General features: G+C 39.2%; 1 protein-coding gene across 3 annotated transcripts in view; it reads right to left on the bottom strand.

Moving 5' to 3' along the window:
* HTR4 (5-hydroxytryptamine receptor 4) overlaps nucleotides 1–14,275 on the bottom strand; it is a 200,332-nt gene that overhangs the window by 54,846 nt on the left and 131,211 nt on the right. For all 3 annotated transcript variants that reach the window (XM_005683139.3, XM_018050182.1, XM_018050181.1), the window contains exons 5-7: nucleotides 8,846–8,999; nucleotides 7,739–7,780; nucleotides 4,881–5,449 (exon numbers count right to left, since the gene is read on the bottom strand). In XM_005683139.3, coding sequence (XP_005683196.1) covers nucleotides 4,881–5,449; nucleotides 7,739–7,780; nucleotides 8,846–8,999 — 765 coding nt within the window. The remainder of the gene's footprint in view (nucleotides 1–4,880; nucleotides 5,450–7,738; nucleotides 7,781–8,845; nucleotides 9,000–14,275) is intronic.

The following is a 14,275-nucleotide window of genomic DNA, read 5'->3' as shown; positions in this document are numbered from 1 at the left end:
GGCCAGATTGGCTTATTTTTAATTCAACCTGGAAAAGTAAAATTCCATTTTTTCAAAAAGATTTTAAGAGGAAAAAAGGTCAGAGTCTCAGAGTGCTGCCATTAACTGGCCCTCCTCAGTGTGAGTCTTGGATTGTAGACTAAGTCCTCTACATTAAGAATCTCAAGGAAGATTAAAAAAAAAAAAAAAACTTTCAGTTTTGACCATGTGAATCTTTCATCAGAATGTACTGATCATTTGGTTATATACTATTTTGTAGACACTGTGTGAGGGGCTAAATGGTATACAGAGAAAAGAAAGCCACGGTTTCTACCCTCGAGGAATAACTAGCCTTATAGTTAAATAAGGAACTCTATAATCTCAAGCAGTACAAATGCAAGAAAGAGTACTATAAACAGGTCACTGCCATTCAGAGGAAGCAGAGAAGAACAACTGATCCAATTGAAAAAACACAAAAAGGGTGTTTTCTATAGAAGAGGTTATATCTACCCTGAGATGAGTTTCTATTAAGTTTATTATTTCTTTGAATAGTCAATGTGTGCCCAGGCAAGAAGTCAATATGAGATTACAAAGAATAGACTTATCTGATATAACTTTAGTTCCTTTTTAGAAAAGAGATGGAAAAAATGCCTGGATTTGAACAAGTTACTAATCTTCACAGTTTGCAGACAAGATACAGAAACATGAGCATGATGGCAGAGTTGACAGACTGATAAATGTCTCATCAAATTTATCCAAGAGTCAAGATGAACATAAGAAGTGGTAACCCTATTCCTGACTCTTAAGTGGGCTGGACAGGACTGAACTCTGGAGTCAGGAAGAGTAGGATCTTGATTCCAGCTTCGAGCTTCATCATTTACTATTACTTGTATGAGTTTGGGCCAGTTACTTACCCTCTCTAAACCTTGGTTTACTCATCATTAAAATGACAATAATTATAACACCAAATTCTTTTGGTGTTGTGAAAGTTAAATGCAACAATGATTTCAAAGTTCTTGAATACAGTAATTGGCACACTTTTCTGGAATTATGTTAAGCATCATGATCCTAATCATAATTATTAATGCTATGGAAGGAGGTCTCTGGTGGGCTGCCCCATACTTTGTCAATAGATGCCTTGGAAGAGGAACCTGACACACAGTTCCAAATTTGACACAGAAAGCTATAAATTTGTTCAGGCATCATCCTACATTTCTGTGACTTATATTTTGCTTGTATGGTTAAATTTTGCATTTATTTAGATTTAACTCCATATTTCCAACATTGGCTGATTGGTTTTCCTTTCTAAAACCTTTAAGTCTTCCTTCTAACATGTTAGCTCTCCCTCAGGGCCATTTATTAATATGGTAGATGATAGCTCTACTTATGGAGACAGGGAAGACTCAGGAAATTTGTGGTTGGGGTGTGAGAAATAGAAGAATTCTATTCTGGATGCATGAAATTTGATATTCCAAAGAAACATATAAATGGGGTTGTCAAGGAAGCAAATTGGATCTTGTGGTCTGGAGTTCAAAGGGCAGCTATGACCTGGAGATATAAATTAATGAGAGGGCTGACAGCATGATGATTTAAAGCATTTAAAGCTATGGATGCTTAAATCACATAAAGTGAGAATGTAGTTTGAGGAGAGTGTTAGGAACCAAGTGCTGAAGAATTCCAGCATTTAGAGGCCAGATAGAAAAGGAAGAACCTGTTAAGGATTCTCAGAAGGTATTGCTAGTGAGTTAAGAGGAAAACCAGATAAATATGGTGTTTAAGAAAATTAGTTTAGGAAATTTTCAAGAAAAAAACTGAGTCAACTGCAAGAGGTCAAATAAGAAGAGTTTTTTTTTTCAATTTGAAACTTTTATAAGAAAAAAGCGAACCAAAATTCAAAATCAAGCAGAAGATTTTGTTTGGGAGTATGTTTTTGCAAATTATCTAACAAAGGATTAACATTTGGAATATAATAAAGAACATCCAGAAATTAATCAGAAAAATAGAACATAGTTTTCACACAAAGAACCAAATATAGGAAGGTGCAGTCAATAACTAATTTTAAAAAGGGCCAATCTATCAAATCATCTGGGAAATGCAAATAAAATGAAAGAGCATATTTCAAAGTAGTATATTAATAAAAGATGCATAATACCCATTGAAGGGAAAGAGTAGCAGATACTCTCACAGCCTGCTGATGAAAATGCAAGGTACTATGGTGCTCTGGGAGGTCAGTGTTATGGTAAGCATAACTTTTTTAAATGCACATAATTGTCAATAGTGCAGTTTCACTTTCAGTAGTTAACTGAAAGGAATACTGGCACATGCACAAAGAAGTGTGTTTCAGGACATTAAAAATAGTACAGTTTGTAACAGCAAAAGATTGGAGACACCTACATATCCATTAATGGGAAATGATTAAATAAAATGTAATATGTATTTTTAGTACAGAAGATTATGTAACAGTTAAAAATAATGAGTTAGATCTATATGTCTGAGTGGGATGATCTCTAAAATGCATTGTTAAAGAATAAAAAGCAAGGTCCAGAAAAGTATACACAGAATGGCTCCATTTATGTAAAATGAAGAGAGAAAAATCTGTGAATCTGTTTTATGAATATTTGTAAATGCACTGAAAAGATTATAGACTAGTGGTAATTGTTGTCTAGGGGCTGGGTTAGTAGGATAAAAGCTGACTTTACTTTTCATTGCTACAGGTTTTATATTTCATTCATTCATCTGCATTTGTTGATGTCCTACTTGCGAGATTTTTAGGAAAAACACACATTTTTCTTAGATTGAGTTAAAATAGTCAATCTGGAGAATTAATTTTATGATTTGTTAAATTATCCATCAAGCACCATATTGTGCATTTGTTATGTCGCAGGAAATAAAACAGGCAGGATTCCTGTCCTTGCAAGGCTTACACTCAAGTGGATTCAAGTTTCAAATAGTTTTCTCTTCTCTGTATAGGCTACCTCCAGTCTTACAAGATTCTTCACCTCCACAGTGAAATACCTGATACCAATTTCCTGTACTTTTCATGGCCTCAGGAAGAAACAAATCTTAGGAACAAAGTGTGAAGAATATACACATAAGCCATCTCTAAACTGCTCTCTCTGCTTAACAATCATGCTGCAGATTTCCAAAAGCAGGAGGTATGAAATAATACAGTATTAGTAAAATAGGTTTCCTGGGCTGCCCTTCTGCCCTAGAAACCCTAAACTCTATGACTGTTACTGTGGGGAAAAGGCATCAGTTCTAAACAACTGTCTTAATAAAGGCGCTACTAGAACAGACTCTCTAAGTAGTAGGCAACTAAGCTTAAATAACTAAAAGCTCTCTGGCATCCACACAGAAGCTCTTATACACAAACTTCACTTTACTGTAAGATCCTTTCTGCGACACTCATGAAGGCACAATAATTATTAATAAATAAGAATGCCAGCCTATAGGAGTATCCTTTGAGGCCTTTCCACCAGCTGGAATCTCAACATCATACTAGGATTTAACTACAAGTCTGTTCAAACCAGTAGCAGAAAACTGAATTTATGTTTCTGAGAAATCTCTGAAGCAAAGTATTGATATTTCATAGAAATTCCTATGTTTTCTTCTTTTCTTACACATGCAAATGAAAAGTCCCCACTTTTCAGCTGCCAAAACAGCTAAATATTGTCATCATCAGAAAAATTAAATGCTTGTCTCAGAGAAGTAACTGCTCTGTTGAAATTCCTGTGCATCTCAGGACAAAGGAAAAAAATGTTGTTGATGATTCATCTTTGCTAAAGGATAAATGTACTTATCATACATGGCTTTTCACAGCTAAGAACAACTGTAAGGCAGGGTAGCAAGAAAATTATCAGAGTTTGGAAAGAGGCATCATGCCTAGTCACTGAAATTCAACTCCAAATTTTCTCCTACCTCCATCAACCTATGTAACCTTGGGTAAATCACCTGACATTTCCCCACTCTGTCATATTCCAATGCTGCTTTCATATTCCTCATGCTGGTCATTCTATCTGGAATGCCTTCTGTGACATCCCCTCCAAGTCTAAAATTCTTATAAAAGGCTGTTCTGTGACGTTTTCCCTCATTCTCTTAACCAAATCAGCTTCTTTCCTACTCATACCCCCAGTCTACATTGTCCATACTTCCATTATATCATTTATCATATGGCATTACTATTGCACATTTATCACTTTGTTTATTTTATTTTAGCTTATCATGTTATTTTATAGCCATCTTATGGTATCAGGTTATATGCTATTAGTTTACAATATTATTAGTAGTATTATGAGCACTTTCTATGTGTCAGGCCATATATGAATACATTACCCCTAACTGTCATAAAAGTCCTATATGATGGTGTTATATTTATTACCATTTTTTACAGTTGAAAAAAGTAAAAATCAAGAAAGATTATGCAAATGATTAGTAGTGGCACTGAGGATCAAAATAAAGACTATTTTACTATGGCTTTAATTACTACCCTAAAATAGTACCTGTAAATAGAAGTAGATAATATATGCTATATTCTTACTAGGTGTCAGATTCTGTACTATATGCTTTATACATACTAGCTAATATGATTCTCAAAAAAACACTGTGATGTAGAAATTGTGATTATGATTTTCATTTTTTAAATGAAATCAAAGGTTCAGCAATGGTTAAATGACTTGCCTGAAGTCAAAGAACTCTGGAGGCTGGATTTGAATACAGATCATTGTGCCCCAGTGCCTAAGTGCTTATCCACTACTCTATTCTATTAACAGATGGGAGAAGTTTATTTTAATCTTTGAAAATACTATACAGATTTTTAAGAATAATTCATCTGGAAACAGAAAACTCGAAAGTTACCTCTTCTAAGTCATGCAATTGCACATAACAAGCCCCAGAGCACTCACCTTAGCACATGTGTGGATCCATTAATAGTTGTGGTTGAACAGGGGACAGTCTGGCCCAAAATGGAAGGTCTTCGGTAGCGTTCATCATCACAGCAGAGGATGATGAGGAAGGCACGTCTAAAAGACTTATTCAAGAAGGCGTAGAGAAAGGGGTTCAACCCAGAATTGATGTAGCCAAGCCAGAGGAAAGCGGTCCACACCTGCCCGGGAACAGTATAGTCTACGAATGGATCCACAATATTGGTGACAAAGAATGGAGCCCAGCAAAGGCAGAAGCAACCCATGATGATGCACAGAGTCTTGGCTGCTTTGGTCTCTGTCCTCATGCGATGAGTGCTATGCTGGTCTGTTGGTTGGAGCCTGCCCTCTGTGGGGGCTCCTGCCCGTTGTAGCATCTGGATCTGGTGAGCATGCTCCTTAGCTGTGACATAGATGCGATAATAGGCCAGCACCATGAGGAGAAATGGGATGTAGAAGGCTACCACGGAGCAGGTGATGGCGTAGGGCTTGTTGACCATGAAAATACAGTACGTAGAGTTAGAGTTCTGATTGACCTTCCTTTTTTCTATCTGAGAGTTAGAGGGAAAGAGGAAGTGAAGAAGTAGGGTGGGTGGAAAGGAATAAAAAAGTGAATAGGAAGAAGCAGGAGAAGAATGAGAAAAATTGTCAGAAAACACAAAGGATAAAAAAGAAGAAGAGAAAAGGAGGATTTGGAAGGTTGAAAGAAAGAGGAAAGGAACAGAGAAGGAAAGGGAGGGAGCGATAAAGAAAAAGGGTGAAGGGAAAGAAAATAAAAAAGGTTTATCAGCAAAGCTTTTGTTTTTCTTCTAATAAGCCTACAGCATTATAGAACCATGATGGTAGGAGAGGAATATGCTTTTGGCTGCTTTGGGTCTTCTTATATCTCAGTATTTCCATAAAAATCTTCTAGAATTTTGATAGAAATTAGAATAGCATGACTGAGGAAAAATGACATTTTTTCAATGTTAAGATTTCCAATTCACAAGCATGATAATTCTTACTCTCTATGTAAGTCTTTCAGAATTCATTTCAGTAATATTTTACATTTTTGTACAAACATCTTTTGCCAGATTTAACCTAAATATTTGCATTTTTATTCTAATGCAAATAGTACTATGCTAAATTCATATTCCAAACTGTCTGCTGCTAATATGTAGAACTCTGAAAAATTTTTGTATATTGGCTATGTATTCAACAATTTTGTTAAATTAGTAACTAATATTTCATCTTTAGATTCTTCTGGATGTTTTCTATGAACAATCATGTGATCTGCAAATAATGACAATTTCATTTCTATCTTTATAGTCTTAATACCATTTTTCCTTGCATATTGAACTTAATAAGATCTCTAGTACAATAATGAATAAATATGGTAACAGTGGACACCATGTTTCCAGTCCCAGTTTCAGGAGGGGAGATTTCAATATTTTACTATTAAATATGACATTTGCTGTCAGTTTTTTGTCAATGCCCTCTGTTTGAGAAAGCTCCCTTCTATTCCTACTGTGATGAAAAAATTTTAAAATTATGATTGTATATTGAATTTTGTCAATGCATTTTTGATAGTAATAAGATGATCATGTGGGTTTTCTCTTCTTTCTTTAATTCATACAATGGCATATAGTGTTACATTACTGGTATAAATCTCACTCGCCTTGAATATTGTGATATACTAGATTCATCTTAGGAACTGAAAGACTTTTTTTCCACCTATAAACTCTGCATGCTGATGGCTCTTAGTTATCAGTCTTCTCTAGGAATAGATCTTGGTTGAAGAGAGCTGTGTAACCCAATGACACTTCCCTTCCTGAGGTCAGCCTGCATCCAGTGTGAACATACACATGAACAGAGATACGAATAAAAATATGTATGATAAATAATATGCTATTTCATTCATTGTGTACACATTTAGTATTTTGTCTTATAGTATATTGTAAGGTTATAGTCTTATTGAATTGACATTTTTATCAAATCTTTTTATCTCAGTATTATTTGCCTCAAGTCACAGGAACCTAATCCTATATTTCACCTAGGAACAAAGATTCATGATTTGCTAATTCAGTATTTGCAGCAACTCTATTACCATGAATAACAAGGATCAGCTACATAGGTATAATGAACACCTGGGTTACGCTAGTTTCTAGGCCAATTGAATGCGCAAATGAGTGAAAGATATGAAATGCAATTACAATATCATGGAGCAAACACAAAGCATGTTAATAGTAAGCAGATGCCCCGTTCCCCAGTTACATGAACTAAACAGGGGATGCTTCTATCTCACTGTCACGAAAGAATACAGTTCACTAGGTTATTTCTCTTGGAAGTTCTACATCAGAAGGTAAGAGTGCTGAGTCCTTGTTACAAATTTTGATGCACAGAAGCTTATACTTCCAAAGGTCTTCTCCATTAGGGATTAAGTTTAGCACAAACTTAAGGACATAGACTCTTGGGTCCAGTAAGCTTGGGCTTAGCTCTAGTCTCAGCCATTCCCTACCAATGTGAATTAATCTCGTTGACCCTGTTTCCTAAGGATGATGACAGGATTATTTCACAGCACTGTTGTGAGTCCTGAGTGAGACAATGATTAAATTAACACAGGGCTCAGCACACAGTAAGTGTTTAACATTTGCTGGCCATTATTATATTTATCTACTCATTATTAGAAATTTGAATTTCATTTCCCCCAAGAATGATAAAACTGAAAGCTTGAAAGAAAAGGGATAGGATTAAAAAAAAATATCCATACAGTCTCCCTTGTACGGATCCCCTTTCATTTCTCCACTCCTCTGTCCCCAGCATTTCTTTCAGAAGCCCAAGGAACTCTCGTTCTGACATACCACATGCAAATCCTGGCCCAGTCTTGGGTTGGATATCCTTTCCTGGACAAAGAATAAGGCAAGATTAGGGGCTAGGAATGGGATGGAGAGAGGAAGGGGCAGCTCCTATTCTGACTGGTCCTCTTGGGTCAGAGTTCACTCTCAATCTCTCCTCCCCATTCCCTGGTCAGAGTCCTGGGATCCATCTTAAAGTGACTGCCTGACAACTTCCTTAGGGGGGAAAAAAAACAAAATATATATATCCCTGCTAATGGATCTAGATCATAGCTTTCAATCATCAATGCAAGTTCGATATTGAAAACAAAGTATGTCAGAATTGGAAACTCTCCAAGAGCATCTAGACAGGAGTTGACAGATGCCTGCAACCTGTGTTTTCCTGCACTGCTCAAAGACACTGTTCCCAATGAGGACCCGAGGATCTTCTCATCACAGCCCTTCAGGAAGTGGCTCAGTGACAGAGCTGGGCTAAGAGTCCAGTTCTCTGGACTCCGGGCCCATACACTCTCTGGAAACCTCCACCCCCATGACAGGTTTTCCATGGGTCACCTTAGGCTTCAAAGGGTCTCAGCATGAAATGAGATGAAGGCCTCTTGGGATACATCACATCCCTCAGGCTCTGGAGTTTGTCTGCTAAGCTTTGAATACCTGTTCCACTATTCACTAGCTGTGAATTCACAGGCATATTGAAGTGAAGTGAAGTGAAGTCGCTCAGTCGTGTTCGACTCTTTGCGACCCCATGGACTGTAGCCTACCAGGCTCCTCTGTCCATGAGATTTTCCAGGCAATAGTCCTGGAGTGGATTGCCATTTACTTCACCATTTTTGAACCTGAGTTTTCTCATCTGTGAAATGGGCAGAAATTATTATAATTTTCCCAAAGGGATGCTGCTGTCAGGATTACATGTATTTAGTGTACTACTTTCTGGCATAGAGTAAACTTTCAAAAATGTTAGCCTGCTTTTTGCTGTTGTTGTTGTTGTTATTGTTGTTACTCTGTCAGGATCTTTCTTAGGATACCCACCTAACCTGACATTGTTTGTTTATTTAGAATCCCAAGCAAACCAAGTTAGTCAAACAGTAAACCGATACGGTCTGCATGAGTACTCACCAAATCAATTATTCCAATGTTATTCCAGCCTTGCATTATAGGGAGAAAAGAGATAAACATGGGGATGACCCAGCAGCCTCCCAGCATTAATGCGATGCGCAGAGGGGTCATCTTGTTCCTATAGACCAAAGGCTGGCAGCAGATGGCATAATACCTGGAGAGAGAATAGAGGGGGTGGGTGTCAAAGGAAAGGATAGATGAGAGGAAGAAGGAGGAGGCATAATTCATGAGAGAAAGGTACAGAGGAGAAGGAAAATAAGAAGAGGAAAGAGTGGGAAAGGGGCAAATTAGAGGGGGAAGTAGAGAATAAAAATAAAGGAGGAGAAAGGAATGAGAAGGGGGCAATTAGATGAGTGAGTAGGAGAGGAAGGGAGAGAGAAGTGGGAAAAGAACAGAGAAAATAAAAAGCAATTGCACAATAAAATATTGTATTGTCCAGTGAGTTTCTGCTACTATAAATATAAACTTTAGATCACACATATGCGAACCATTGCCAGACATTGGTCCCATGTCCCTCTTTCTCTCCCGATACCTGAGAAACTCAACATATACCTGAGAGTCTGCTCCATCTCAGGCACAGACCTAACACTACCTTCATGCTTAGGAATTTTAAAGACCACTGCCCAGCTCTCTGGGCATCTGCATCCAGATATACGCAGTCCTTCTGACAACAACGTGAGGTAACCCAGAGTTGGCCCTACATCTGAGCTCTAAGAATGGTATCTCAAACTTGCCCTCATCCTCTTGATACCTACCTATACCGAGTTGATGCTCTAAGTCAGTGTTCTTTAAATTTTGGTCCAGGGATTCTGCCCTTCTTCTCTATATTAGACTCACCTGAGGAGATCTGCTTAAAATGCAGATTTCAAAGATCTCCTGAAATAGAGCCTGAGGGGGACGAACCTGGAGTTTGCATTCTGACAAGTGGAAATCATCACTGCTGTTTGCTACATATGTCCAGTTCCTGGCCTCCTTGTGGCTGAGTGGGGCCGATTGACTATTTTGGCCTGAGTTATGAATAAAATTAACGTGTTATTTCTGGACTGAAGCATTTAATTGTTTCTCTGCTGCCAAGAAAGTAAAGTTTCAAATATTTCCTGCTCCATCATTTCCTACCTACTGGTAGAGACCATCTTATTTCCATTTATCAGGGTCTGATCTTTCTCCAGGGACTCTCTACTCATGGTTTCCAGAGCTCAGATTTTGCCTATGTTACTGAAAGTGAAAGTGAAGTCGTTCAGTCGTGTCTGACTCTTTGCGACCCCACAGACTGTAGCCTACCAGGCTCCTCTGTCCATGGGATTTTCCAGGCAATAGTACTGGAGTGGGTTGCCATTTCCTTCTCCAGGCTGTCTTCCTGACCCATGGATTGAACCTGGGTCTCCCACATTGTAGACAAACGCTTTACCGTCTGTGCCACCAAGGAAGTCTCGCCTATGGTACTCGCTTTCTTCTTATCTCCAGAGAAAGGTACAACTTGCCCCACTCAACGATCTGGCCTCTAACTCCTAGGTTGCTCCTTGTATGTTGTTCCAATCTTGGAGACCATTACTTCCATGCCCAGACAGTTCACTGAATCTGACAACAAGTGAAATACCATGGTAAGCTTATCAGCCATTTGTCTTTGGAAAAGTCAAAGGAAAAAAATGCAAAAAGACAGCCTGGAGGCTAAGTCTATTCTTTAAGATTTTATACCATTTAATGATAAGCCACCCCCTTATACCCTTCATTTTATGCAATTCACTTTGTTAATTTTTACCACCTCTTCCTTTCTTTTCTTAATTCAAAGCCTAACTAATAGAACAAAGGCTATATTCTTTGAAAAGCTGGTGGTAGGATGATTTGGGAGAGAGGGTGAAATGAGAAGGAAAGCCCAGTGTTGGAGCATGAGAAGAGAGTGCCATAGGATCTGGGAGGGGAGAATTATACCCTTCCCTCTAAGGCATCAAAGAGTAGCTGACCACATTGTGTCAGGGAACTCCCTGTGCCCAGCAAAACAGTGGAGTGTCCTGATCTGGACCAAAGTGCAAAGAAAAACAAACCAAAGAATGGGAGAGGGAATTACTCAGGAACTCATTTTCTTTATCTATAAAACAGACCTGGTAGCCAAATCTAACTAAGGCTAACTCAGTAATGGAAAGAATCATGATTAAGTGGAATTCTCTTCACACTCTTGACTTATATAAGAAAGGCAAATTTCTCTGAATGGCTGTATTAATAATCATTAGAGGTTTACTTACAAAAAGTTGATGAATTTGGAGCACATGAAAACTTTTTTTTTTTTTTTTTCAAAATTTGCTCCCTTCCTCACTTCCTGCTACAGGGCCTAGATTAGCTAGATTATATATTGGTTTTGTACATTTACCATCTTCTCTCTTTTTTGTTGGTAATAGCATCCCAAGTCCTTTGGGAATTCTCTTCACTTGTTGTTATATAGTTGGGAAAATAAATGATGTGATTCTGACTTTTCCAGCCAGAGAGTGACCTAATCAGACATTTTCCTGGAACTCTGAATGCCATGCAGAGTGATGTGGAGATGGAAAAGTCAGCAAAGGTCCCTCTATTCCCATAGTTGCCTCCTGCTCTCAGCAGGACTGAGAGCAGTTCCTGTTCCTTAGATATTTGGGCAGTCATGCTCTTGCCCCTTTAGGTTCTCAATTCTTTAGTTCTTCCTTCAATTAAACAAGCCACCTCATATGTTTCCACTAAATTCCCTTTTGTGCAGATGATGTTATAGGTTGAAATGCGTTTCCCTCTCCCAAAAGATATGCTGAAATACAAACCTTCAGTGCCTTGGAATATGGACTTATTTGCAAGCAGGTTCTTTAGAGAAGTAATAAAATTAAGGTGAGGTGATCAGGATGGGCCTTAATCCAACATGACTGCTGCTGCTGCCAAGTCGCTTCAGTTGTGTCCTACTCTGCGACCCCATAGACGGCAGCCCACCAGGCTCCCCCATCCCTGGGATTCTCCAGACAAGAACACTGGAGTGGGTTGCCATTTCCTTCTCCAATGCATGAAAGTAAAAAGTGAAAGTGAAGTCGCTCAGTCGTGTCCGACTCTTAGCGACCCCATGGACTGCAGCCTTCCAGGCTCCTCCATCCATCGGATTTTCCAGGCAAGAGTACTGGAGTGGGGGTGCCATCGCCTTCTCCAACATGACTAAAATCCTTATAAAAATGGAAAGTTAGACAAGACAGACACAGTCAGAGGCAAAATGGCAATGTGAAGACAGAGGATTGAAATGATGCTTCAGCAAGCCAAAAAACACCAAAGAGTGCCAGTAAAACACTTGAAGCTAGGAAGAGGCAAGGAAGAATCTTTTCCCTACAGGTTCAGAGGGAGAAGGGACCTGCAAACACCTTGATTTCAGACATCTAGTCTCTAGAGCTGAGATAATAAATATCCTGTTGTTCCAAGCCACTCAGTTTGTGGTACTTTGTTATGTCAGCTCTAGCAAAACCTAATAAAGCTGGCTAAAAGAAGTTTCTGCTACTTGTAACCAAAGTACCTTGCCTCAGTGAAAATGGTTCTGAATGCCAGATATGTCCTTCATAGAAACTTTGTTCTAAGTAAGAATGCTTTCATTTTTATTCACTACACCTCCAGGTCAAAGCTCAAATTATAGCATCTCTTCATCCACCAACCCAAAGAAAGCAATCAAAAGATAGCTGAAAAAAGGTGCTTCCCTATCTTTGCTAAATAACTTATTATTTTTGAGGTTTGGAACAGGTACCAAGATACTGGATAAAGACAAGAGACTTTAGGAATTTGTTTGGATCTCCATTGTCATGTAGATCCAAAAATTCAAAAGGACAAAATCAAATATTTTATAGGACAAAGGGTATGTTTGAAGAGGCAAGATGAAGATTCTTCTGATTTCCATAAGTAGATATGTATGTTTAGAGGATTATGTTGGGAAGACAATAGAATTTACAGAAAAGGACTATGACCACATGGTTATACTCGTGCTCATTCATAGCTCAGTTGGTAAAGAACCCACCTGCAATGCAGGAGACCCTGGTTTGCTTCCTGGGTTGGGAAGATCCTCTGGAGAAGGGAAAGGCTACCCACTCCAGCATTCCTGAGCTTTCCTTGTGGCTCAGCTGTTAAAGAATCCGCCCACAATGCAGAAGACCTGGGTTCGATCCCTGGGTTGGGAAGACTGGAGAAGGGACAGGCTACTCACTCCAGTATTCTGGCCTGGAGAATTCCATGGACTCTATAGTCCATGGGGTCACAGAGGCAGACACAACTGAGTGACTTCCACTTTCACTTTCTCTTCTAAGCCTAGTTTGGCCAAGGTGATTGTCTGATTTCATAGCATGATGAATATCATGTGGACAATAAGATCTCCCCAAGTTCTGCTGTCCAAACGTTTGATGCATTAATTTGCATTGTTGTTGTTTAGTCACTAAGTCGTATCTGTCTCTTTTGTGACTTCATGGACTGTAGCCTGCCAGGCTCCTCTGTCCAAGAGATTTCCCAGACAAGGATACTGCAGTGGGTTGCCATTTCCTTCTCCATGGAAATCTTCCCACCCAGGGATCGGACCTGCATCTGTTGCACTGACAGGTGGATTCTTGACCACTTAACTTGCATTGCCCTTGGCTACTTGGAGCTGCTGTTACAGAAATAATGGTGATAGGTTCTTTTTTGAAATTCAACTTTAAGAGGCATCCTGTGGATACAGCACACATCCTACCTATCCCTTACATATTTACATACACGGCCTGTGACCTGAACGATGAGGGCCTGGAATAAAGTTGCTTGAAATGTTCATTTCCCAGACAGATAAGGTAGGACATAGTGATGGTTTCATGCACAGACAGCTGTAGAGAGTGACTCTTGCATGATGTGAAGTGGGGGCTTCACTGGTGGCTCACATGGTAAAGAATCTGCCTGCAATATAGGAGACCGAGGTTCAATCCTTGGGTTGGGAAGATCCCCTGGAGAAGGGAATGGCTACCCACTCCAGTATTCTTGCCAAGAGAATCCCATGGTCAGAGGAGTCTGATGGGGTATAGTCCATAGGGTCACAAAGAGTCACACGACTGAGCAACTAACACACACACACACACACACACACACACACACACACACACAAACTGATGTTAGGTGGAGGAGCAAGCCTAGGAAAAATCCTTTATTTCATACTATAAAAACTAACAATAAGTAAAGGGGAAAAAAGAATTTTATTTTCTTTAAACTATATTGCTGCTGCTAAGTCACTTCAGTCGTGTCCGACTCTGTGTGACCCCATAGACGGCAGCCCACCAGGCTCCCCCATCCCTGGGATTCTCCAGGAAAGAATACTGGAGTGGGCTGTCATTTCCTTCTCCAATGCATGAAAGTGAAAAGTGAAAGTGAAGTTGCTCAGTCGTGTCCGACTCTTAGCGACCCCATGGACTGCAGCCCACCAGGCTCCTC

Source organism: Capra hircus, chromosome 7 (assembly GCF_001704415.2).
Source record: "Capra hircus breed San Clemente chromosome 7, ASM170441v1, whole genome shotgun sequence".
Taxonomy (NCBI): domain Eukaryota; kingdom Metazoa; phylum Chordata; class Mammalia; order Artiodactyla; family Bovidae; genus Capra; species Capra hircus.
This window is presented reverse-complemented; position numbering and strand designations above follow the sequence as displayed.